The 24,305-nt window shown below is 36.3% G+C and overlaps 1 protein-coding gene and 1 long non-coding RNA gene across 2 annotated transcripts; both read right to left on the reverse strand.

Moving 5' to 3' along the window:
• Positions 1-688: 688 nt before the first annotated feature.
• On the reverse strand, positions 689-13,190 carry peli1a (pellino E3 ubiquitin protein ligase 1a). The gene is made up of 6 exons (XM_073842539.1): positions 13,033-13,190; positions 5,945-6,120; positions 5,735-5,864; positions 5,286-5,387; positions 3,804-4,001; positions 689-934 (listed from the first exon to the last, which is right to left on the reverse strand). Exons 2-6 carry the CDS (start codon positions 6,013-6,015, stop codon positions 689-691), a joined length of 747 nt encoding a protein of 248 aa, XP_073698640.1. The 5' UTR covers positions 6,016-6,120; positions 13,033-13,190.
• Positions 13,191-21,293: 8,103 nt separating this feature from the next.
• Positions 21,294-23,421, reverse strand: LOC141337513 (uncharacterized). Its single transcript, XR_012355764.1, has 4 exons — positions 23,069-23,421; positions 22,717-22,794; positions 22,536-22,630; positions 21,294-21,694 (listed from the first exon to the last, which is right to left on the reverse strand). It is a non-coding gene; the product is annotated as an uncharacterized lncRNA (long non-coding RNA).
• Between the last annotated feature and the right edge of the window lie 884 nt (positions 23,422-24,305).

Consider the following 24,305-nt stretch of genomic DNA (forward strand, 5'->3'; position numbering starts at 1 on the left):
AAAAAACATATTTTATTCTTTTTTTTTTATTATTAAAAAATAATCCAGGCTCTTTTCTTTAACTAAACCATTCCTTCTCTTGATTTTTCAATCCGATAATGATTCAACCTTAAATAAGACACTTTTTACGAGATATAAACCTCTGCTGAACAGAAATTGAGAAAGACTTTTCTGAGAGGAGCTGGCTTAGAGATGTTCAGAATTGCGGTTGTTTACCAGTGACATTCATTTCATAAGCTCTCATTCTCACACACTGTGCATCCAGTAAAAAAAAAAAGCTGCATGGTGAGGTTACGGACAGGACTTCTGACACCATGGAGACCAGATTTAACAACACAACAAACTGTGCAGTTGGGCGGGAGTCATATCACGCACAAACACACACAAACACACCAGCTATGTGCTGATTTAGTCTCTGTGGGCCATCGTCGATTCAAAAGATACACAAATATACAAATTCCTCTTCACACTACAGACCGTGTGTGTTTGCGTGATTCCGGACAAGGACGGTGGGAATTTTTGAGCCCGCAAATGACTATTTACCAACACATGATGAGAGTTGTCATGGTGAAGCTGGAAAACAAGGAAATGTCACCCTTATGTTTATCTGTTCATTACAGAGATGTCGCTATGGCAAAGTTTTGACCTGGTTTTGGAGGATTTCACCAATCCTCTGTGACTCTTTCTTCTAAATCCAGTCGTTTAAGGGCAAGTCTATTAAAGTCGGCTTAATGCCGGTTCTCACCAGTTTGCCGGGTTTCTGAGCGGACCGCGTTTCTCTGAGCGTAAAGACGTTCCCGCAGACTGAGATCTCTCTCCAGGCAGCCGGTTTGGACTCGCAGGTGAATCCGTGTCGGGGTCGCATCACTAATATGCCGTTGGTGGTCAGGCCGTCCATCTGGCTGTCGGCGCACCACCATTTCGCCGCTTTCTCCTGAGGACAGAGGGAAAACTCATTCAGTCATTTGTTGATTCATCGATTCTCTGATTTATTCATTCACTCAATTTGTTTACGGATTCATTCATTCATTAACTGTTTCATTCGTACACTCACTTCATTCATTTGGTCGCTCACTTATTCAGATTCACTCACTTCATTCACTGATTCATTCATTCACTTGCTTATTCAGATTAATTTCTTCACTGTTTTCATTCACAGAATAAATTGTTCCCTCAATTGATTCACCAATTTATTGATTCACTCACTTCATTTACTGATTAATTTGTACAGTTACTTCATTCATCGATTCATTCATTTGTTCGCTCACTCATTCAGATTCACTCATTCACTGACTTCATTCACTGATTCACTTGCTTATTCAGATTTAATTGCTCACTGATTTCATTCACTGAATAACTTGTTCCCTCAATTGATTCACCAATTTATTCATTCACTCACTTCTTTTACCTATTCATTCATTCGCTCAATTCTTCTACCAATTCACTATTTTGTTCACTTTGTTCACCGTTTCATTCTTTCGCTCACTTCATTCACCGATTCATTCACTCACTCACTCACTCACTCACTCACTCACTCACTCACTCACTCACTCACTCATGTGTTCACTGATTCATGTTTGCTCATTTATTTCTTCAAGTCATTATTTTGCTTACTTTGTTCACCGATTCATTCACTCACTCACTCACTCACTCACTCACTCATTCACATTGTTCACTGATTCAAGTTTGCTCATTTCTTTCACCAAGTCATTATTTTGCTTACTTTGTTCAACGATTCATTCATTCACTCTCTCACTCACTCACTCACTCACTCACTCACTCACTCATGTTGTTCACTGATTCATGTTTGCTCATTTATTTCTTCAAGTCATTATTTTGCTTACTTTGTTCACCGATTCATTCATTCATTCATTCACTCACTCACTCACTCACTCACTCACTCACTCACGTTGTTCACGGGTTCATGTTTGCTCATTTCTCTCATCAAGTCATTATTTTGCTTACTTTGTTCAACAATTCATTCATTCACTCACTCACTCACTCACTCACTCACTCACTCACTCACGTTGTTCACGGATTCATGTTTGCTCATTTCTCTCATCAAGTCATTATTTTGCTTACTTTGTTCAACAATTCATTCACTCACTCACTCACTCACTCACTCACTCACTCATGTTGTTCACTGATTCATGTTTGCTCATTTCTTTCACCAAGTCATTATTTTGCTTACTTTGTTCAACGATTCATTCATTCACTCACTCACTCACTCACTCACTCACTCACTCACTCACGTTGTTCAATTATTCATACGTTTGTTCATTTCTTTCACCAAGTCATTATTTTGCTTACTTTGTTCAACGATTCATTCACTCACTCACTCACTCACTCACTCACTCACTCACTCACTCACGTTGTTCAATTATTCATACGTTTGTTCATTTCTTTCACCAAGTCATTATTTTGCTTACTTTGTTCAACGATTCATTCACTCACTCACTCACTCACTCACTCACTCACTCACTCACTCACTCACTCACGTTGTTCAATTATTCATACGTTTGTTCATTTCTTTCACCAAGTCATTATTTTGCTTACTTTGTTCAACGATTCATTCACTCACTCACTCACTCACTCACTCACTCACTCACTCACTCACTCACTCACTCACTCACTCACGTTGTTCAATTATTCATACGTTTGTTCATTTCTTTCACCAAGTCATTATTTTGCTTTGTTCTTTGGTCTTCATTATTTTCACTTTGTTCAGTTTCATCATTTGCTTGCTCACTTCATTCACCGATTCACTATTTTGCTGACTTTGTTCACCAATTCATTCTTTCGCACACCTTGTTCACCGATTCATCATTTTATTCACTTTGTTAACCGATACATTCTTCCGCTCACTTCATTCACCAATTCATCCGTTTGCTCATTTTATTCACTGAAACATTCTGTCACTCAATGTGTTCGCCTATTCATTTGTTCACTCACTTGTTAACTTATTCATTCATTTACTCACTTTGTTCACTGATTTATTCACACTCTCTTCATTCACCAATTAATTTGTTTGCACACTTCATTCACAGATTCATTTGTTCTCTCAATTCATTCATAGATTCATTCATTCACACGTCATTCATCCATTCACTGATTTATTCATTCATTCATTTATTCATTCACTCACTCACTCACTCACTCACTTCATTTATTCATCCATTCACAGATTCATAATTTCATTCATTCACACACAGACTACTATTCAAAAGTTTTTGGTCAGTTAGTTTGTCTTTTTTAATAAATAAATTAATATTTTAAATGAATCAAGGATGCATTAAATTGATTAAAAGTGGCAGTAAACACGTTTATAATCTTTTTCAAGATTTCAGATTTATGTTTCAAATAAATGCTGCTCTTTTGAACTTTCTATTTACAAAAAAAAAATCATGTGACATTAAAGACTGCAGTAATGATGCTGAAAATTCAGCTTTGCATGACAGAAATAAATTACGTTTTACAATATATATGTTATAATAATATTTCACAATATTACAGTTTTTACAGTATTTTTGATCAAATAAATGCAGCCTTTGTGGGCAGACTTTCAAAAACAAGAAAACATTTTACTAACCGCAAACTTTTGAACAATAGAGTAGATCATTCTCATCATGAATTAGTTCATCCACTCACTCACTTGATCATTTTCAGCCTCTCCAGGATGAATGATAGTGGACAGATGGACAGATGAGCACATGAAAGCACCGTGGAATGGATGGATGGATGGATGAGTATGAAAGACTGTTAGAGAGGAGAAAGATTGTGTCAGAGGAGTGTGTTTGACCCACCCCCAGGAAGATGCTTTTGGACGAGTCGAAGCCGGCGGCGTAGATGCGCGCGGTGTAGGGCGGCGCTCTCTGACACACGATCCGACACGCGAATCGTGATATGGTGCTCTGAGACGACAGCGTGTCGTTCTTGCCGTGAAATCCAGGCACCGTGTCCATCACCACGTAATCAATGGGGCTTTCAGTGGACCGGCCGATCTGAAAAAGAAAGATGGTTTTATAGGTTATTTGTTGTAAAGTTGTGCTGGTTAAACATTTCATATGCATGCTGTACTGACATGTATGCACTTTTCCAGAGCGTGTACACCTGAAGAACACACTAAAAGCATGTCAAATAGCGCCTAAATACTGAACTAAGTTGTGTATCCAGTAAACGGCACCATGAAAAAGGAGCAATACATCTAAATTCTCAACAACAACATCAGGCAGTCTGCAGAGAAACTTGGGCCTTGGGCACCAGTGGACATTTCAGCACGACAACGACCCAAAACACAGCAAAAGTGGTGAAGAAATGGTTAGCAGACAAAAACATTAAAGGGATAGTTCACCTAAAAATGAAAATTTGATGTGTATCTGCTTACCCCCAGGGCATCCAAGATGTAGGTGACTTTGTTTCTTCAGAAGAACACAAACGAAGATTTTTAACTCAAACCGGTCTAAGGTTTTTCGAAACGATCGTTTTTTGCGAGAAACTGAACAGTATTTATATAATTTATATCATGCTCATGACAGATGGATGTGGCTGTGTATCAAAGGTAAAAAATTATATAAATACTGTTCAGTTTCTCGCAAAAAACGATCGTTTCGTGTCTTAGGATATCAATGTATCGTCACGAGTCACAGGGTGTAATTTGGATTTGTCTGTGCATGTTTTTGTTTACTTTTAAAGGTTTGGTGCCCATCCACTACCATTATTTGGCTGACAGACTCCACCGGTTTGAGTTAAAAATCTTCGTTTGTGTTCTGCTGAGGAAACAAAGTCACCTACATCTTGGATGCCCTGGGGATAAGCAGATAAACATCAAATTTTCATTTTTGGGTGAACTGTCCCTCTGGCCCAGCCAGAGTCCTGACTTCAATCCAATTAAGAATCTGTGGAGGGAGCTAAGAAAGAGTTGGAGCTCATTGCTAAAGATGAATGGGCAAAAATACCAGTGGAGACATGCAAAAAGCTGATCAGTGATTATAGGAAGTGTCAGATTGCTGTAATAGCCAATAAAGGCTTTTCTATTGATTATTGAGAAGGGTATGAATAATTCTGGACATGCCACTTTTTATTCAAATGTAAATAAAAGATGAGTAATATTTTTTTCTACAATGATGCCTCTTGTACATCGTCTTATTATCTTTTGGGAGACATCTGTGTCATTTCCGGTCAAAAAAAAACCCTTCAAGTCAGAATTTGCCAGGGGTATGAATAATTTCGGGCTTGACTGTACATTATATTTAGTGAAATAGTTACTTGATAAATTATAAACATACCTGAAACATGTCGGTGGTGCTGTCGTGCGTGTACTCCACGACTACCGTCTGTGCCCTGGAGAGCGTATACGACACACTGTGCTGGTTTTTGTTGCTGATGGCCTGCAGAAACACCAGAAGCAGAGCCCTCGTCAAGAGCGTGCCAGTTCATAATATTTACATCCATCAAGTCAGCTTACAGTTCATTTATCAAATTCAGACATGCAGGATTAACAGACGACATGTGAGGGTGAAGTCACTCTGCATAAATGTGTTGGGCATGCAATACAAACTCAACGCAACATGCTTTAGATGCACATTCACCGGCAGCGAAGAATGATAAGAAAACCAGCTCACATTTAAACACTCGGCTTGTGCAGAAGCCCTTAAAAATTCAATGTGACACATAAATGAGCAATAAAGGCTTTTAAAGACGTATAAAAATGATTATCGGGAAAATGGGTGCGTACCTTGGCGGTCTGCGGACTGCATGTGCTGTGGACAGTGCTGGGTTTGACTCCATTGGCTTTGGGTCTCTTAAACAGGGCGAAACGACTCTTTCTTCTGCCCCGGTCTCCGTTTGGTAGGGAGCCGTTGTAGCTGTGGAGACAAAACGTTAGTACACAATCCTGCATGCTTGTGTAATTGCAGATCTGGTTGAGAAAGTGGAGTCATTGTACCCGAGGATGATGAGCTCTCCGTATTTGACGGGTTTAGAAGAACTCAGCAGCTCCTGTTCAGGGGCAAACATTGCTTTGGTCTTTAGCTCAAAGACTTCCTCTGAAAAATTTCTCTGTCTTCCCTTTTTGATCTTGCTTCCTCAGTGCTCCACCATCACAGTCTCACCATTAGACATCTGCAACCGAAAACACAACAAAGCAGGTTACACTAATCTGTGGCACTAAACGAATGACTAAGCAGCAGATGCCTCTGATCACATCTGTGATTCAATGTTTAGTTTGTTCTCCTCCTACCAACGCGTCTGAAAACTAAAGCCTTGAATGTTAGTCGTATTCCCACCTGTAGGGAGGTGCCACGGAGACTGTAGTGCAATAACAAACAAACAAATAAGTTATTTAATAGCATACGAGTAAGTCATGCTGCCTGCAAAACAAGCAGAAGGAGTTCTTCTACGAATATAACTGAGATGGTTTCACTTCCTCTCAGTGTGGGTTGGCATCAGTACTGTTTTGCTCCATCAGGGTCAAGCGGTCACGAAAAGTCGGCGCTGGCACGCGATAAAACCGCAAACATAAAAATAGCAGGCGACAGACATCCCTATTTCTGACTCAGAAAACATCAACAGCTCTCGCAGCCATAAATGACAGCATGCACGAAATAAACAAGTGCAAAACAAAGCACACACATAAACATAGATGCAAATCAATAAATTAATGTATAAAAATTACTGTGAACATACCAGAAATAAATGTATAAAGCATGCACACAAGTACCATTTAACGCAAGTTCCAAGCAACAAACAAACAAAACAAAAACCAACATAAATAAATGTGTACAACACCACACACTAGCACATATAACTGAACACAGGTGGAATGCGACAAACTTAATTAAATATGCAAAGAAACAAACACCAGCACAACTAAACAAACATGAATAAAAATGTAAAGCAGAAAACATGCACATACACAAATTAACCTACAAACAACACATCAAACAAAACAAGAGACAAACAAACATTAACAAAAGCCACAAATATAAATCAGCAAAACAACGAACGATGATGCATAAAAACGTAACACGTCAAACAAAATACACATGCAAATTAACCAACAAACACAATTGCAACAAATACAGTATAGTGCAGAGCAACAAACAAAATAAAAACAAAAAAAACAATAAACACAAATACAAGAACAAATCTACAAACACAGGTGCAAAAGCAACAAACAAAACAAGATAAACACAAGAACAAATCTACAAACAAATACAAGTGCAAAGCAACAAACAAAACCAAACGAAACAAGATAAACAAAAGAAATGCAAAGTGAAAAACAAAACCAAAGCAAACAAAACAAGAAACACATAAATACAAGAAAAGATCTAGAAACAAATGCAGTTGCAAAGGAACAAACAAAACCAAATAAAAAACAAGATAAATGCAAGAACAAATCTACAAACAAATATAAGTGGAAAGGAACAAATGAAACAAGATAAATGCAAGAACAAATTACAAACGGTCAAAGTAACAAACAAAACCAAATGAAACAAGATCAACACAAGAACAAATCTACAAACAAATACAGGTGCAAAGGAACAAGAAAACAAATGAAACAAGATAAATGCAAGAATAAGTCTACAAACAAATATAAGTGGAAAGGAACAAATAAAACAAGATAAATGCAAGAACAAATCTACAAACAAATACAATTTCAAAGTAACAAACAAAGCCAAGCGAAACAAGATCAACACAAGAACAAATTTACAAATACAAGTGCAAAGTAACAAAACAAAAACAAGAACCAATCTACAAATAAATACAATTTCAAAGTAACAGAACTAAAACAAGATAAACCCAAGGACAATTCTTCAAACAAATGCAAGAGCAAAGCAACAAACAAAACAAGAAACAAACATAAAAACATAAAGCAACAAATATACACATGCACAAATTAACCAACAAACATAACTCAACAAAGTGAAAAGCAACGAACAAAACTAGAAACAAACTAATAAACTATAAAGCAGCAACGAACAGATAAACAAACCAGCATAAACACAACAACAACATAACAAACAATCACAAATCAACAAATGTTAATAAGCAAAAACACAAACACAAGGACAAATTAATAACAATGCAAGAACTAAACAACAAACAAACATCAACGCAATCATAAAAACAACAACAGAATAAGCAACTTTGCATACTGAGTTCTGCAGAAGTATAATGCATCTGTGTATGCTTTTATTTTGGCAACTGCATGGCTACAACAACACACCTGCATGGAAACGCGTAAACCTGCTGCTTTCAGCTGACTGCTCTCTTTCCTGTAGGTCTGTATGAATGACCCAGAGAGAGCTCGCTTAAACAGGACGGATATCTGATCCGGGCTTAAAGCACTTAATCATCTGTCTGACAGAACAACTCTGACATAGTGTGAATAAACTCCTCACCTCATTCCTCCCTGTCACACACACACAAAACCAAACTGCACAAAGCCAGATATGTTTCTTAAGGACAGATACTGTCAGCCCTAAGGGCAGTGTGTGTGTGTGTGTGTGTGTGTGTGTGTCACACCCCGTCCTCGTCCCTGTATTCATGCCAGACATTCGCTCAGAATACAGAAGACATTTGCACTCTTGCCAGCCGGCTACAACACAGCGCAGTGTTTCCACAGCAACACAGTATACACCGGGTGATGCAGGGCACACACCTCTATGAGTTTATGCTCTTTGAAGTATGCAAGAGGACGCTTGCTAATGAAGAACTGTGATTTATGAGCACTTTCTCAGGATTCAAATATATGAAACGTGCATGTTTAGCTCGGATTTCTAGGGTGGTGGGGCAATATGGTTAAAGATAAACACAGTTGCAAGGGGTTCAGGGTGGTTGCTAAGGTATTCTGGGTGGTTGCTAGGTTTTTGGTTTTTTTGTAGTCATCCGCCAGTTGAAAATCACAAGTCTGACAAGTAGTTTTTACAAAAGTGTAAAAGTAAATTTATATTAGGTTTAATTTGAAACCAACTAAATGTCTACGAACGAAGTTAATTGAGCATTTTCATAATAAATGTTTAATGTTAAATGTGACCCTGGACCACAAAACCACTCTTGAGTAGCGCAAGTATATTTGCAGAAATAGCCAAAAATACATTGTATGGGTCAAAATGAAAGATTTTATGCCAAAAATCATTAGGATATTAAGTAAAGATCTTGAAGATCTTGTTTAATGAAGATTTTTAGTAAATTTCCTACCATCAATTTATGAAAATGTAATTTTTTATTAGTTATACGCATTGCTAAGAACTTCATTTAGACAACTTTAAGGGCTATTTTCAGTTTCAATTTCAGATTTTCAAATAGTTGTATCTCAGCCAAATATTGTTGTATCCTACAATAGCTTTCAGATTCTGTATAAATCTAAATTTTAAAAAATTGACCCCTATGATGACAGGGTCACACATTAAAACGTTGTTGTATCCATGTACTAATGAAAATGTCATATAAACTCATATTAAACAGAACTTAAGAGTTTACATTGATAGATAAATAGATTGATAGATACACACATGCATACAGTGCAACATATACATATGTATATGTAATAATACGAAGTATACGTGCCATTCCCAGAACTTTGTATGTATAAATATGCATGAAAATGGATTCTAAAATAGGTTTTTAATTATAAGCAATGAGTTCTGTACATTAATCTAGCTGAAAGTTAAAAACATGTATTTAAAACGTTAATAAACACAAGTCTGAGAATAAGAACGTGCTAAAGGTTACTAAAATGTGACCCTGAAACACAAAACCAGTCTTAAGTAGCACAGGTATATTTGTAGGAATAGCCAAAAATACATTGTATGGGTCAAAATTATAGCTTTTTATACCAAAACTCATTAGGATATTAAATACAGATCATGTTCCATGAAGATATTTTGTAAATTTCGTACAATAAATATATCAAAACTTAAATTTTGATTAGTAAGATGCATTCATTTGCATTCATACTTCATTTGAACAACTTTAAAGGCAATTTTCTTAATATTTTGATTTTTCTTGCACCCTCGGATTGCAGATTTTCAAACTGTTGTATTTCTGAAAATATTGTCCTTTCCTAACAAACCATACACCAATGGAAAGCTTATTTATCCAAATTTAGAAAAAGTTACACTTCTGACTGCAACATTAACTTACAATAGTCACGGACAACGTCTATTTTCGCGCACTTTTTTCCTCAGGTACATCGCATTTTCGTTAGCCGTTTTAGCGTCTATGGCGCTGTTTCTGCAAGCTGACCAATTCATGAATATTAATTAGGTTGTCTCCGTTCGGTCAAAGCGATTGGCTAAAAATTAAAACTCGGGCAGCGAAAGGTGAACGCTATCCAATGGGATTAGCGCTTGTGTGTTAGCTCCGCCCATTTATGAATCAACCGGCTGGCCATGGTTTAGACTAGAAGGGATACAGCTTTGGCTACTGGGCATGCGCACATCAATCTAACGTTATTTTTATCACACTGTACAACAATAATACTGTTTTTGTATTATAGAAAGGGCTATGTTTAGGGTTGGGGTAGGTGTACACGTTAATAAAACACAATCTAATAGGTAGAAAAATTCATTTCATTGTTAATCTCGTTCCCTTCTAGCCACAACCGGCTGGCAATGGCTTGTTTGGTTTTAATTTTAAAGCGATGTTTTTCTCTCACTGTGCAAAGTTAAGCAAAACAAACTTTCTAAATTCAACTATCATCCCTCAGGGCACTTTCTAAGGGACAATAGTTACATTCAAGAAGTGAAGGAAGTAATATCTAAAACTGAACAGGGAGAAAAACCCAAAGTAAGAGCAGTAGTGACTCTTGCCTTTGCAAATACACCACTAATTGCAGCTGAAGCTCTGATGGTGAGATCTGACAAAGTTGGCCGTGTGAGTCGTTTCCTCCTGCTCCAGAGGGAAGGTGGGTCGACACAGAGCTTCATTCACCACACGTCTGACTCTGAAAGCCCCTCGCCGGGCTCCGAGCTCTGGATGGACCCACCCGAGCAACCCACAAGTCAAAGAGTGACTTCACTGTCCAACAACAAAGGATCTTTCATGACACACGCTATCCGCACACACTCACACGACCTCCACGCTGATGCTGAGATTGAGACTCAGACAGAGTCTGAGCTGGAGTTGAGTTCGTCTATTGTATGTGTAAGCGAGACCGTTCGGCCAGACGGTTTGTTTGTATAACCACAGCATTTCGGCAGTGCAATAGAGAGAGTGCTTTGTTTTGATTAAGCTGCAAAGGCTTATTATCTCAGATTTTACTGAATGCAAATTCAAAGTTAGTGGGATCTAATGAAAATATCCAAATACTTCAAGCACAGATTCTTTATTAATGTATTCATATGTTATGAAATCATAAACAAATGTTGAAATAAGTTATTGCTATTGCCCAGTTAGAACATTTTCATCAATGTCAAGTATTGCATAAAAAAAGTTTTCAGGATAGACAGAATATGGCCACAGAAGTTCACAGCGTTAAACAGAACAGCAACCACAGATATGTGAACATTTGACCTTTTACATAATCATTGCTCTGCATTAACGAGTTGCAGAATAGCATTACATGCTGCTCCGTCAGTTTAGTGCACAATATTTTGTATTTACTCTCAGCATTGGCTATTAATAGTGTTTGAGTTGCACTGAACTTGAACTTGAAAGAATGAAGTTTGATTATTATGGAATAATTAGCAGAAAAAAAAAGTTAGAGAACCGAATAGATCCAGAGATCAGACAGAGATGAGTGTGAAAAAGAGAAGAAAACATGAACATTTATGATAATTGGTAACATTTTTTTAAGGCCAGTTAAGCAATTATTTAAAATAAAACTTTTTTTTTTACTTGTTTATTACGTAAAACATATATTTTTAAAATGTTTATTGCATTTCAGCATGTGCGAGTTTGCACAAAATAACAGAAACAAAATTAATTCAGTGTTTTTTGTTAACAAAGCATGAAAAAAAATCATTATGCAACTCAAAAAATGAACGCTGAAGCACATGTGCAAGCTGTTTTCATTATTCAACAAAAGCGACAAAGGGATGACCGGAAAAGTGAGTTAATATATTTTTCAACAGCATTTCAATAAAAACCTTTAAGGAAACATGATAGGCTGCTTTTTTGTTATAATGGTTGTGTTTTTTAATTAATTTTAAAGGAACAAATGGCCAAACGGACAAGCATTTGCTAAATGTATATAAGTAAATATACTAAGCTATTCAATATAAAACAACAAGTTTGATTAGGCTATATAATTTTACTTCAGCTCCTTTTTTTCTATTGTCTCACAATAAACTTCTTTTCTCATTTCAAAGTTTAAAGTTTGTTTTATTTATTGATGAAAGTGGATAATACCAAAATATCAGTTTTTGTTGGCAAACACGTTTGCAATGCTGATTTTCTCATTATCAGATGTTTTTAAACTGATTGTAACCTTAGAAATGACAATAATAATACACACCGCGACTGAAAGAGGTGAATGAGGAATGGAGCCGGATAAAGATCCGGAGCCTCTTCAGGCAAACACTCAGAAACATGATGCGCGTATTTATATAAACTAGCAGTATTTAAAGCTGAGAACATCCTGAACGGATATTAAAGCTGTCAGTCACAGAATATCAGACATAGCCTACATGCTGACAGCTGTCAATCAAGCAACACTGCTGATCAATCACTGACGATTTAACGACAACCAAAGCATACCTTCTCAAAGCAAAGAAACAATAAAAACTGCACATATATAATTTTGCAGAAACAAATAAAGCAGACGCTAAACAGCACATATGCTGAACTCTCTGCAACCATTTTTTTTTTTTCATTTGAAACACAGGTAATCACATTCGGCACATATAGAGAATTATTAATTTCGTAGCCTAACAGAAGTTTTAGAATTTCTTTTAGTTTGGATAATTAATTTCGATGCATTTTGCAAACTTCTTGCAAACGTTTTCATAATACAATTAAACCATAATTAAATGTGCTCGGGCTGATTTACAGTGCTTTCATTTCCATTCACTAAAGGTAACAGCTTACCTCTAATAAGACTTTTAGTGTGCCTTCTCAGATATGCGCCAAACTAAAGAAACTCCAGGTGGACTGACTCAGGAATTGTCGGAACTAAATGACAACTGTCCTTCTGTATTGTCGGATAAAATGCCAAAATAATCATGTGAGGAGTGAGGCAGTATATCCCCAGCAGTCTCCGTGCACTGACAGCTCTCCAGAATCACTCCGCTTCTCTCTACACAGCGTGAGAGCTGACGCCACAGAGCGCAGCTGGGGGATTATGGGTAATGTAGTCCAGTCCATAAGTCACTAACTCTCCCCCCTTTATTTTTGTTTTTGTAGCAGTTGCTAGTGACCTACATGAATAATAGGAAGTATCCACATTATTTTTCCAGTAAGAGTGGGCGTGGCCATTTTTACATTTTATGGGTCTGCCTTCTGGTCTTATCCGCGTACAAAACTGTACAAAACAGCTTGTTTTGCGGCTTGATGTTGCAAATAGGTGTGTCTTACCATTTATTGTTGTTTATTATTGTTCTAATGCGTTACTGTTTACTGAATGTTGTTATTCTAATTGTTAATGAACCTAAAGTCTCACCCACAGGCTTGCTTCTGCGTGGAAGAATAAGGTGGATATCATTGTATAACTATAACAGCATTGTAATAGCATTGTGTAACTAGATACTACGTTAGAAATTTTACAACTTCAATATTTAATTTAACAGTACAAAATAGAATAGAATACAAAATAACACCAAGCAAAGGAACAAAGCTGGAATAGAATAGAATAGAATAGAATAGAATAGAATAGAATAGAATAGAATAGAATAGAATAGAAGGGAAGAGAATATGGTATAAAATAGCATGAGATATAATTTTTTTTGCATAACAGAATAGAATAAAATGAAGCAGACTGAAATAAACCGACTGGACTAGAACACATGATATCAAAATAGAACAAAATAGAATAGAATATATTGTTTATTTTAGAAGAAATAGACTAGTTCGGATAATATAGCAAAATAGTAAAATAGAATAGAATAGACTGTAGCATAATGTGGCATAATATAAGAAAGTATAATGTAAATTAGACTAGATTAGAAGAAAAAGACTAGTTTAGAACACATAGCAAAATAATAGAATAGAATAGAATAGAATAGAACAGAGTAGAATGTGGCATATAACAGTACAAAATATGATTAATAGCATAATATTCCATAATAGAATAGAATGTAAACTAAACTTGATTAGAAGAAACAGGCAATAGAATAGAATAGAACTGAACAGAATTGTATAGAATAGACTAGCATAATATGGGATAATATAAAAAGTGTAATGTAAATTAGATTAGATTAGAAGAAACTGACTAGTTTAGAACACAGCAAAATAATAGAATACAATAGAACCAAATAGAATAGAATAGAATGTGGCATAATAGTATAAATTATTATCAATAGCATAATATGCCATAATAGAATAAAATAGAATGTATATTAAACCATTAGAAGAAACAGACAACGGAATAGAATAGAATAGACTAACACAGAGCAAAATAATAGAATAGAATAAAATAGAATGTGGCATAATAGTATGAAATATTATTAAAAGCATAATAAGTCATAATAGAATAGAATGTATATTAAACTTGATTAGAAGAAACAGATAATAGAATAGAATACAACAGAACAGAATTGAATAGAATAGACTAGCATAATATAAAAAGTATAAAGTGAATTAGACTAGATTAGAAGAAACTGACTAGTTTAGAACACACAGAACACACAAAATAATAGAATAGAATAGAATAGAATAGAATAGAATAGAATAGAAAAGAATAGAATAGAATAGAATAGAATAGAATAGAATAGAATAGAATAGAATAGAATGTGGCATAATAGTATAAAATAGTCAATAGCATAATATGGCATAGTAGAATAAAATAGAATGTATATTAAACTTGATAAGAAGAAACAGACAATAGAATAGAATAGAACAGAACAAAATTGAATAGAATATGGCTTAATATAAGAAAGTATCATGTAAATTAGACTAGGTTAGAAGGAACAGACTCGTTTAGAACACACAGCAAAATAATAGAATGGAATAGAATAGAACAGAACAGAACGGAATTGTATAGAACAGACTAGCATAATATGGCATAATATAAAAAGTATAATGTAAATTAGACTAGATTCGTAGAAACAGACTCGTTTATAACACACAGCAAAATACTAGAATAGAATAGAATGTGGCATAATAGTATAAAATATTACTAATAGCATAATATGCCACAATAGAATAAAATAGATTATAAATTTAACTTATTAGAAGAAACAGACAATAGAATCGAATAGAATTGAATATAACCAAATAGAATAGAATATGGCATATAATAGCACAAAATGTCATTTGTTGGCATAACATGGCATAATAAAACAGAACAGAATAGATTATAACAGACTATATTAAAAACATTTAGCAAAACAGAACAGAAAAGAAATGCAATAGAACGGATCTTAAAATGTGGGAATAAAATCACAGGGTGACGTCATTGTTGCTCAGTCCGCCGGCAACCCATAAAATGTATGTTTGACTAAGCGAGTGTTTGCCATGCAGTGATAGGGTGTCATTGTGGCGTGTTGAATCGACACAGGTGTAGTCATGGGTGTAGTCCACACAAACATAAACAGGGAAAGCCATGCGTTTACTCACACAGTTTAACCTTTAGTCTCTCTTCAGACCAACAATCCCCAAATTACCCTTTAAAGTGAGTCAGATTCCGACACACAGCAACAGCATTCAAACACTTCCCTCATCCGTCCGGCGTATAGGCAAAGCCATGAGCCTGGCACAGGCAATAATCTGCATCTGTTCTATTTCATATCTGTCTGTCTGTCTGTCTGTCTGTCTGACCGTCTGTCTGTCTGCCCAGCCCACCCCTCACTCTCTCTCTCTCTGTCTCTCGCTCGCAGAGCACATTACGCCCCGGGGACATTTTTTTCACCAGATGTTCCTCTAAAGGAAGTACTTCAGCATGGGTTTGTTGCCACAGTTGCAACTCAACACACAGCAACATAGCAACCGTCCCGCGCCGACTGCTCTGAACTTCAATGGGTGCGCGCCGCCTCTCTGCCACGGCCTTACATAATGAAAATGTTATGCTAACGCAAGGCAAATATTAAGTTACCCCAGCTGCCAAGGGCTTGTTGTCATGCTGTCATGGCGACAGTTGCCATGAGCACGAGTGTGTTTACACTGTGTTTTAAATACCCTGAACTTGGACTGGGGAGGGAAACAAAAGGCAAAAGGACTGCTTGGCCGGAGTCCTGATGTCTGAGTGTGTGTGTGTGTGTGTGTGTGTGTGTGTGTGTGTGTGTGTGTGTGTGTGTGTGTTATAGTTGGGCGTAGGAGATAGAAAAGAGAGATATTGCGTTAGAAGTCTTTGTCTGTGTAACACATTAGCTTGTTGCAGTCTTATTGAGTCTATGGATCTCAAACCGGTCCTGCATCATAGGCACAGAACACTGAACCATGACACAGCACAGCTTTTTGATTTAGTTTACAACGCCATACAAAGGACTCAACTAAAACTGCCACGCTTTTGAACTTGAACGAGGCAACAGGTTGTTGGTGACAAACACAATGAGGAGATGTTTGGAGATCAGTTTGCTTTGAGAGTCTTTTGGTTGAGGTTACACTGTAGGTCATGCAGGAGAACATCCTGTACTTGGTGGTTATCTGTTTTATGGACTATTTTTATCTTTTTTGGCTAGACAGACAGACAGACAGACAGACAGACAGACGATGATAGATAGATAGATAGATAGATAGATAGATAGATAGATAGATAGATAGATAGATAGATAGATAGATAATAAGTGAGTACATTCATGAATCTATTTTCCAAACCGTTTTTGGCTTATATCTACGGTACACCTATAACTACATTAAAAAAAGCCTAGCCTGAAAGTTTGAAGCAGCTGTTTTAACATAATTAGCATGTTGCTAGCAGGATTAACATGTTGTTAGCATGTTGCTAATCATGTTTCTGCATGATTAGCATGTTGCTAGTATGTTTCTAGCATGATTAGCATTTTGCTAGTATGTTTCTAGCATGATTAACATGTTACTAGCACATTGTTGGCATGAATAGCAAGTTACTAGTATGATTCTTGTATGATTAGCATTTTACCAGCATGCTGTTAACATGATTAACAAGTTACTAGCATGTTGCTAGCATGATTAACGAGTCACTAGTATGATTCTAGCATTATTAACATGTTACTAGCTCATTGTTGGCATGATTAGCAAGTTACTAGCATGTTGCTAACATGATTAACGAGTCACTAGTATAATTCTAGTATGACTAGCATTTTACTAGCATAGTTAATAGCATGATTCTCGCATGATTAGCATGTTGTTAACATTATTAACATGTTACTTGCATGTTGTTAGCATTATTAGCATGTTACTAGCTTGATTAGCATGTTAATTACATGTTATTATCATGGTTAAAACATTTCTAAGAAGTTACTAACATGATTAGCAAGTTACTAGTATGATTCTAGTCGCCTGGCTTAGCTAGTGAGATGTTGCTCAACCTAGTTTAAATTGATTAGAATCAGTATAGACGTTTTTCCTGAACACGGAAGTAAGTTCGACTCTTAAAGGTTGTATCAGCCATTTCTAGCCTAAAACATAAAGTGTCAATTTCAGCTGACCTTTCTTCACGATCCCCTCGCTGTTTGTCCCATAAATTGTCTGTGAAAAAACCGGGTCTCTCGGTCAGCCTAGGGTCCGAGATATGCCAAAAAAACAATCGGCACTACCAACCTTTCCACAGATAAACAAACAGTGTTCCAACCAATCAGCGTCAGGGGTTTGGTGTTGTGGACTTTCCTACTGGTGCTGGGATGTGAGGGAGGCGGAGCGAAAGTCCACAACACCAAACCCCTGACGCTGATTGGTTGGAACACTGTTTGTTTATCTGTGGAAAGGTTGGTAGTGCCGATTGTTTTTTTGGCATATCTCGGACCCTAGGCTGACCAGAGAGACGCGGTTTTTTCACAGACAATTTATGTGGCAGGCAGCGAGCGGATCGTGATGAAAGGTCAGCTGAATTTGACACTTAATGTTTCAGGCTAGAAATCGCTGATACAACCTTTAACTGAAAGAATGCTTTGCATTTCCGGTCTGCATTGTCTGCAACCACTCCGCTTCGCGTCGTGCCTAACAACGCCCTTCAGCCGTGATTTATTCACGATACAGCACGGCCTCTCGTACCTTATTGCTTAAGTAGATGTCACGAAGCAGTGGACGTTAGCTACATTAAAAACAGATGGACGCTATTTGAATGGGTTCCTATGGAAACCGGAACAGAAAAGCATTCAATCTGACGTTAGAATTCTTAATGGCGGCGCTCATTGTTTACTCAGGAAAAAAGGTCTATATATAAAGGAAGCTTCATTTAGTCTCAATTGCTGCGTCCCAATTCGCATACTATCCGTCCTAAATAGTATTCGAAAATAGAATTAGTATGTCCCAAATCGTAGTATGTTCAAAAAAGTATTCCAAAGATTCCCGGATGGTCTACTACTTGACGAATTCGAAGTGCGGATCAACGCACACTCTAACGGCTAATATTGCCCACAACACATTGCGCGGTGAACGAGGATTCGATTAGAACTACAAACACGCATAAAAAGTGTTAAAAAAACTACAAACATGGAGGATATGCGCGACCAACGGACAGGTAGAGAAAGGGGTTTGAGTGATAAATAATCAGTGTGTAACCTGATAAAAAATATATTTTTTAAATGTTATCCTCGTTATATTTCATGTGCAGCAACATTATGAACTTTTATAAAGATAGGTTTGGTCATTAACGTTTAAATGCATAATTATGCAAACATGAGCAGAGTTCTTGGCATGAAAGACTCCTGAAAGAACGTGCCTCTTCATTTCTCTCTGTTATGATAGGAAATTAAATTAAACGAAATGTAGATAATGTTAACTGTGATGATTGACAGGGCAGTTTAAACAGTGACAGGATTCAGGTAACTAAGCAACAGAGCGTCCGTTAAAAAAGCAGTTATGACGAAGTAGTATGTCCCAAAGCTCGCCTACTATTCTGCTACATACTCAAAAGTATGTACTTTTTCTTCACAAAAAGAGTACATACTTTTAGGGCGTAGTATAAGTAGGCGAATTGGGACGCAGCAAATGACTTCTGTGAAGAGATATTTGAATTTTGACGGTTGGAGTTTAAATAGTCTTTTCTCATTTGAACATTCCGTCAATTTTTTTTCAAATTAGAAAAACCGTTAGTCGGATCGGTCTGAAAAGATAGCAATAGCTACGAGTCAGAACAGTCTGAAGAGCTGGGCTAAATTTGGTGGTCCTAGCTTGAAAACTCTAGGAGCAGCAGCATTCAGTAATTTAGATAGATGTTCAAGTAGGACAGAAACTAAAGAATTGCTCTATACTGCCATCTTCTGTATACACACTCACAACACAATGCATGAGACGGGTGACTGTTGTTGTGCTGGCTTTACCTTTTATTCAGACAGACAGCTTATCATCGTCTTGTGAACATGACAACAGCCAAACTATGTGAAATGCCACTCCGTTCGGTCTAAAGTTCTCCATCGGCATAAATGAGTTACAGAGCGGAATGTTTTACAGCTCAGTGGAACAAACGTCTGTCTGCAAACCCTTTCCTTCCATTTCCTCGGGCTTTACTCTAAATGAGTTTATGTTAACAAATTTCACTCTTACGCAACCCTAGGCTGGAATTACCAGTCTGCACATGGTTTAAATTCACATTATTTAGATCTCATCATCTCGCTAATATTTAATGGCCATGTGGAATCTGTCTGCTGTATTCACGTATCATGAGATACTAAATGTTTATGACTACAATGAAACACATCAAACGGTGATTGCTCAGAAGCTGCTCTTTCACAGCTTGAGGGAATGTTTTTCCTAAACGTCTCAATGAGAAATAGAAGTGATATTTGGCTAAAATGAATAATTAACACAGAAAAGCTCATGTCATTTGGTCGTGGAAGAATCTTTCGATAATTATTTTTACTTCACATTCAGATTTATGACGTTTCATAAGATATAAAAAAAGATTTAATTTCTGATTTTTCTTTTCAATGCGTTTGCTTGCCACATGGTAATAGGCTAACTCTGGCTAACTTTCTGGGAAAGTTCTCTTGAACGAAAATTCTTCCATTAGGTTTAAAAGAACGTTTGTTTAATGTTATCTGGTTTTAAATAATGTTTTCAAAACATTGTTAAACTTGCTAGCTCAAAAACGTTATTTATACATTTTTCTAGAACGCATTTTCCTAAGCGTTTCAGCTGAATGTGTTGCTTCCTGTTTTATAACGTTCGGAGAACATTCAAAAGTAATTTTCCAGTGTTTTCAAACTTATAAAATGGAATGTTCCCTTAAGGTTCGTTTTTAAATAATAAAACAAATTGGACATTCGGAAATAACATCTGCATAACATAAGAGCAAAACATTTTTGAAGCATATTTTATTATTAGATTTGGTCAGTTACCCCAATGCACCGCCATATTGGCGATTCTCGGATGTAAACAACAGCATGGGTTGCACGATTACTACTGAATACGTTGTTCTGCTAATTTATGCTGTCTAAACCACAGAAAAAATGTGTGGACGCTGCTAAATCATATAGAGAAGGATTTAGTAAGCAGAAAAGGGCGCAATATTTTGACAAACCAAAGTTAATAGGTGGTAAAGATACACACAAGCAGTATTAATTAAGATATTAGACTAATAATTCACCTACCTGACTGGAAATTATAAGAACAAACACAAATGTGTTTCTTATGATTTTTGGAAAATTGTGGTTCATTTTGGCCACAAACGCTTTTTGTTCCTCAGACAGTTTTTTGCACTCCTCTCCTGGATTTGTTATCACTTTTGTCGGTCTATACACTGTAAAACCCGATAAGTTCAGAGTACTCAAAACTTTTGTGGAAACTGATTACCTAAGATTTTTTAAGTAAACATACTTAAAAATTACAATTACACTAAACTTAAATATTTTTCTTTCCTTTTTTAAAAATTTTAAGTACTGTGTACTTAAAACTTAAGTGTAGCTTGTGTAAAGTTTATATGTTTTCAATACTTATTGTTTTTATTTAAATACCACTTAAATAAAATATTTTATTCAAGAAATACACTTCTGAATAACTCATAGCCTGATAAATATTTTAGTTCAAAATACTAAAAAGCAGAACACACAGAACTGTTGACATATAATAAAGGGTTTTTATTTACTATTACATTCTTTGTCTATTTTGTACAACTGTTTATATAAATCTCTGTAAACATGTAACAATAAATCAAATTAGAAACTGTTAAAACATTGATTACAATTTTTTTACAACCATGGCCATTATTTTGCAACATGGCAAATGAAAATAAATAAAATAAATAAAGTTCCTTCCTTTAGTGTAGAAGACAACATACTTTAAAAAAATGCTTTAAAATAAATTTTCTACAAAAAGTAACACAAGGGCATCAGGAAACTTGGGGATGTCACTCAGCACAAACTCATCTTCCACCACGACAGACAGGACCAGTGTTCTCAGTGTCCATCACAAGGGCAAGAGGGGTACCAGTGATGTCTGGCTCATCCGACTCCTCCACCTGGAATGCACAAAAATGGTCCAACTGTAAACATGTCTAGTAATGAATTACATCATCAGAAATTTTTGGTTAATTATTACTTTAATATAGTATCATACTTAACAAGGCAGGCCTTTTCAGTTTACACTGAATTGGCCCAAATTTAATAACTAGACAAGAACATACATAGAGAATTTGTAAATGTAGAATGAAATAAAGTTGAATATACAGTACAGACCAAAAGTTTGGACACACCTTCTCATTCAAAGAGTTTTCTTTATTTTGATGAAACTTTGCTGGAAGTATGGCCTGGATCTCTCCACATGAACTCAAGCATTGAGAACATTGTTTGTGTACACAGAGTTTACTAAAAAGAAAGGTTTTGAACAACTCACTTTCAGTGTTTGAGTTTCCTCTCGCGGCCGTCTTGCCAGTCAAGAAGTGTCGATTTCCGAATGCGAATTATAATTACCATTAGGTCAAAAACATTGAATAATACTTTATGTATGAGACTACCTCTTGAAGCTCATCAAGAGAATGCCAAGAGTGTGCAAAGCAGTAATAAAAGCAAAAGGTGGCTACTTTGAAGAACCTAGAATACGACATATTTTCAGTTGTTTCACACTTTTTTGTTATGTACTATATAATTCCACATGTGTTAATTCATAGTTATGATGCCTTCAGTGTGTATCTACAATTTTCTTAGTCATGAAAATAAAGAAAAGTCTTTGAATGAGAAGGTGTGTCCAAACTTTTGGTCTGTACTGTATATTGTTATGGTAATTTGTTAATGAAGCAAAGACTAATAAACCCTGGTAAGCACAAAAATGGATCCTGTTTCGTGAGTGCACTGAATACTTACATTCCATGTCTTAAAAACTGTGGGCCATCTTCACATAAGTGTACTGCTAGGGCACGAAGAGCTACAGTGCACTTTATGTTGATATCATGCACATCCTTGAAAGAAAAGCAAAAATAATGAACAAGCAAGCAAAGTTATTCTGGGTTCAATACTAGAGTTGTAGTCTTTGACTTTAACTCACCTCACGATCATAAATCCTGAGGATGTCACACAGCATCTCCGAGACTTTGCCAGTATGTGACACTTTTTGCCTGTACATCTATACATGAAAACAAAGAATAACAGCATTTTAGTTTTCATGATTATAATAGATTAGGTCTGGCAAATGCAACAAGGCCAAAGCCAATGCACGTTTCAGTCATTGTTTTGTACAATTTGTAACGTTACATTGCTTTGTAAACTCTGAAAACATGTTATTCTACTTCACTCAGTTGCTAACTTGATCTGTACAAAATTAGATACATATTCAATGCAGGTTTTTACGTGTGAAGCTGCTGAAAAATATCCAAAGTAAACGAAAGAAGAATACTTACCAAGTTCACAGACTCTGAACCCACTTCTTTAGCCTACAAGGCAAAAAATATGTAAATGTTAATACGAGCTTCCCAGTGTCTCTACCATACCTATTACCTAGTTTTCATAACTCTTATTATTAACTGTTATTTCCAATATATTGCTAACTTTGCTAACATTAGCCTTAATGTAGTGGATAAAAGTTACAGCTAGCCGCAAGTTCATTAACAGCTGAAGGCATTAAGGCAAGCATAAATTTGCATATTCCAGAACAGATCGCTAAACAGAATTTAAAAAATATGAATTCCCAGATAGCAAGCAGCGTTGGCCCAGATCCGGCTCACATTTGGAGAGAGGGCTGGCTCAAACTGCGGCATCGGCATCTCTCAGCGGCACTTCCGGCGGCATCTCGAGATGCCGCTGTTTTTCTCCGGCAGGTGCCGCTACAGCGGCATCTCCAGATGCCAGAGCGGCATCGGCATCTCGCAGCGGCATCTAGCAGCGGCATCGGCATCTCACAGCGGCATCTTGCAGCGGCATCTCAAGCCGGCATGTCCAGCAGGCCTACTTTCTTCTTATTAAAAATAAAATAAAAAATTCAACAAAATAACATAATATACCACAGGACTGTTATTTCTTAAGTATTTATCATATAATGTGTTTATACTGATGCTGGAGCAGAGCGTGTGTGTGTGTGTGTGTGTGTGTGTGTGTGTGTGTGCGTGCGTGCGTGCGTGCGTTTGTGTGTGTGTGGGCTATATCTCCAGCAATAAGTATGTGTCAATATCACAGTTATGTTTCAGTACAACGAAGTTAGTAGATCACATTCTTTAATAAAATATATGATTTGTATTACATACAATGGCAAGCAGTTTTGAAATTTAATCAAAAATTCGTGCTAGTATCTATTTAATAAGCATTACTATATAATTAATTAGTACTAGTAGCCTATCTATTTAATAAGTACTAGTATATAATTAATAGTGTATCTAATTAATAAGTACTAGTATCTAATTAATAAGTACTAGTATCTATTTATAAGTACCAGTATCTATTTAATAAGTACTAGTATATATTAAATAGATACTAGTATCTAAAGAATAAGTACTAGTATCTAATTAATAAGTACTAGTAGATACTAGTACAGGTAACTCTGTACAAACAAAATGTATGACAAAAACTTACAAATGACAGTCCTGTGTTATATTATGCTTTTTTATGGCAAGTCATTTTAGCCTAAAATATACTATGCGTTAC

This window comes from Garra rufa, chromosome 6 (genome assembly GCF_049309525.1).
Source record: "Garra rufa chromosome 6, GarRuf1.0, whole genome shotgun sequence".
NCBI classification, from domain to species: Eukaryota; Metazoa; Chordata; class Actinopteri; order Cypriniformes; family Cyprinidae; genus Garra; species Garra rufa.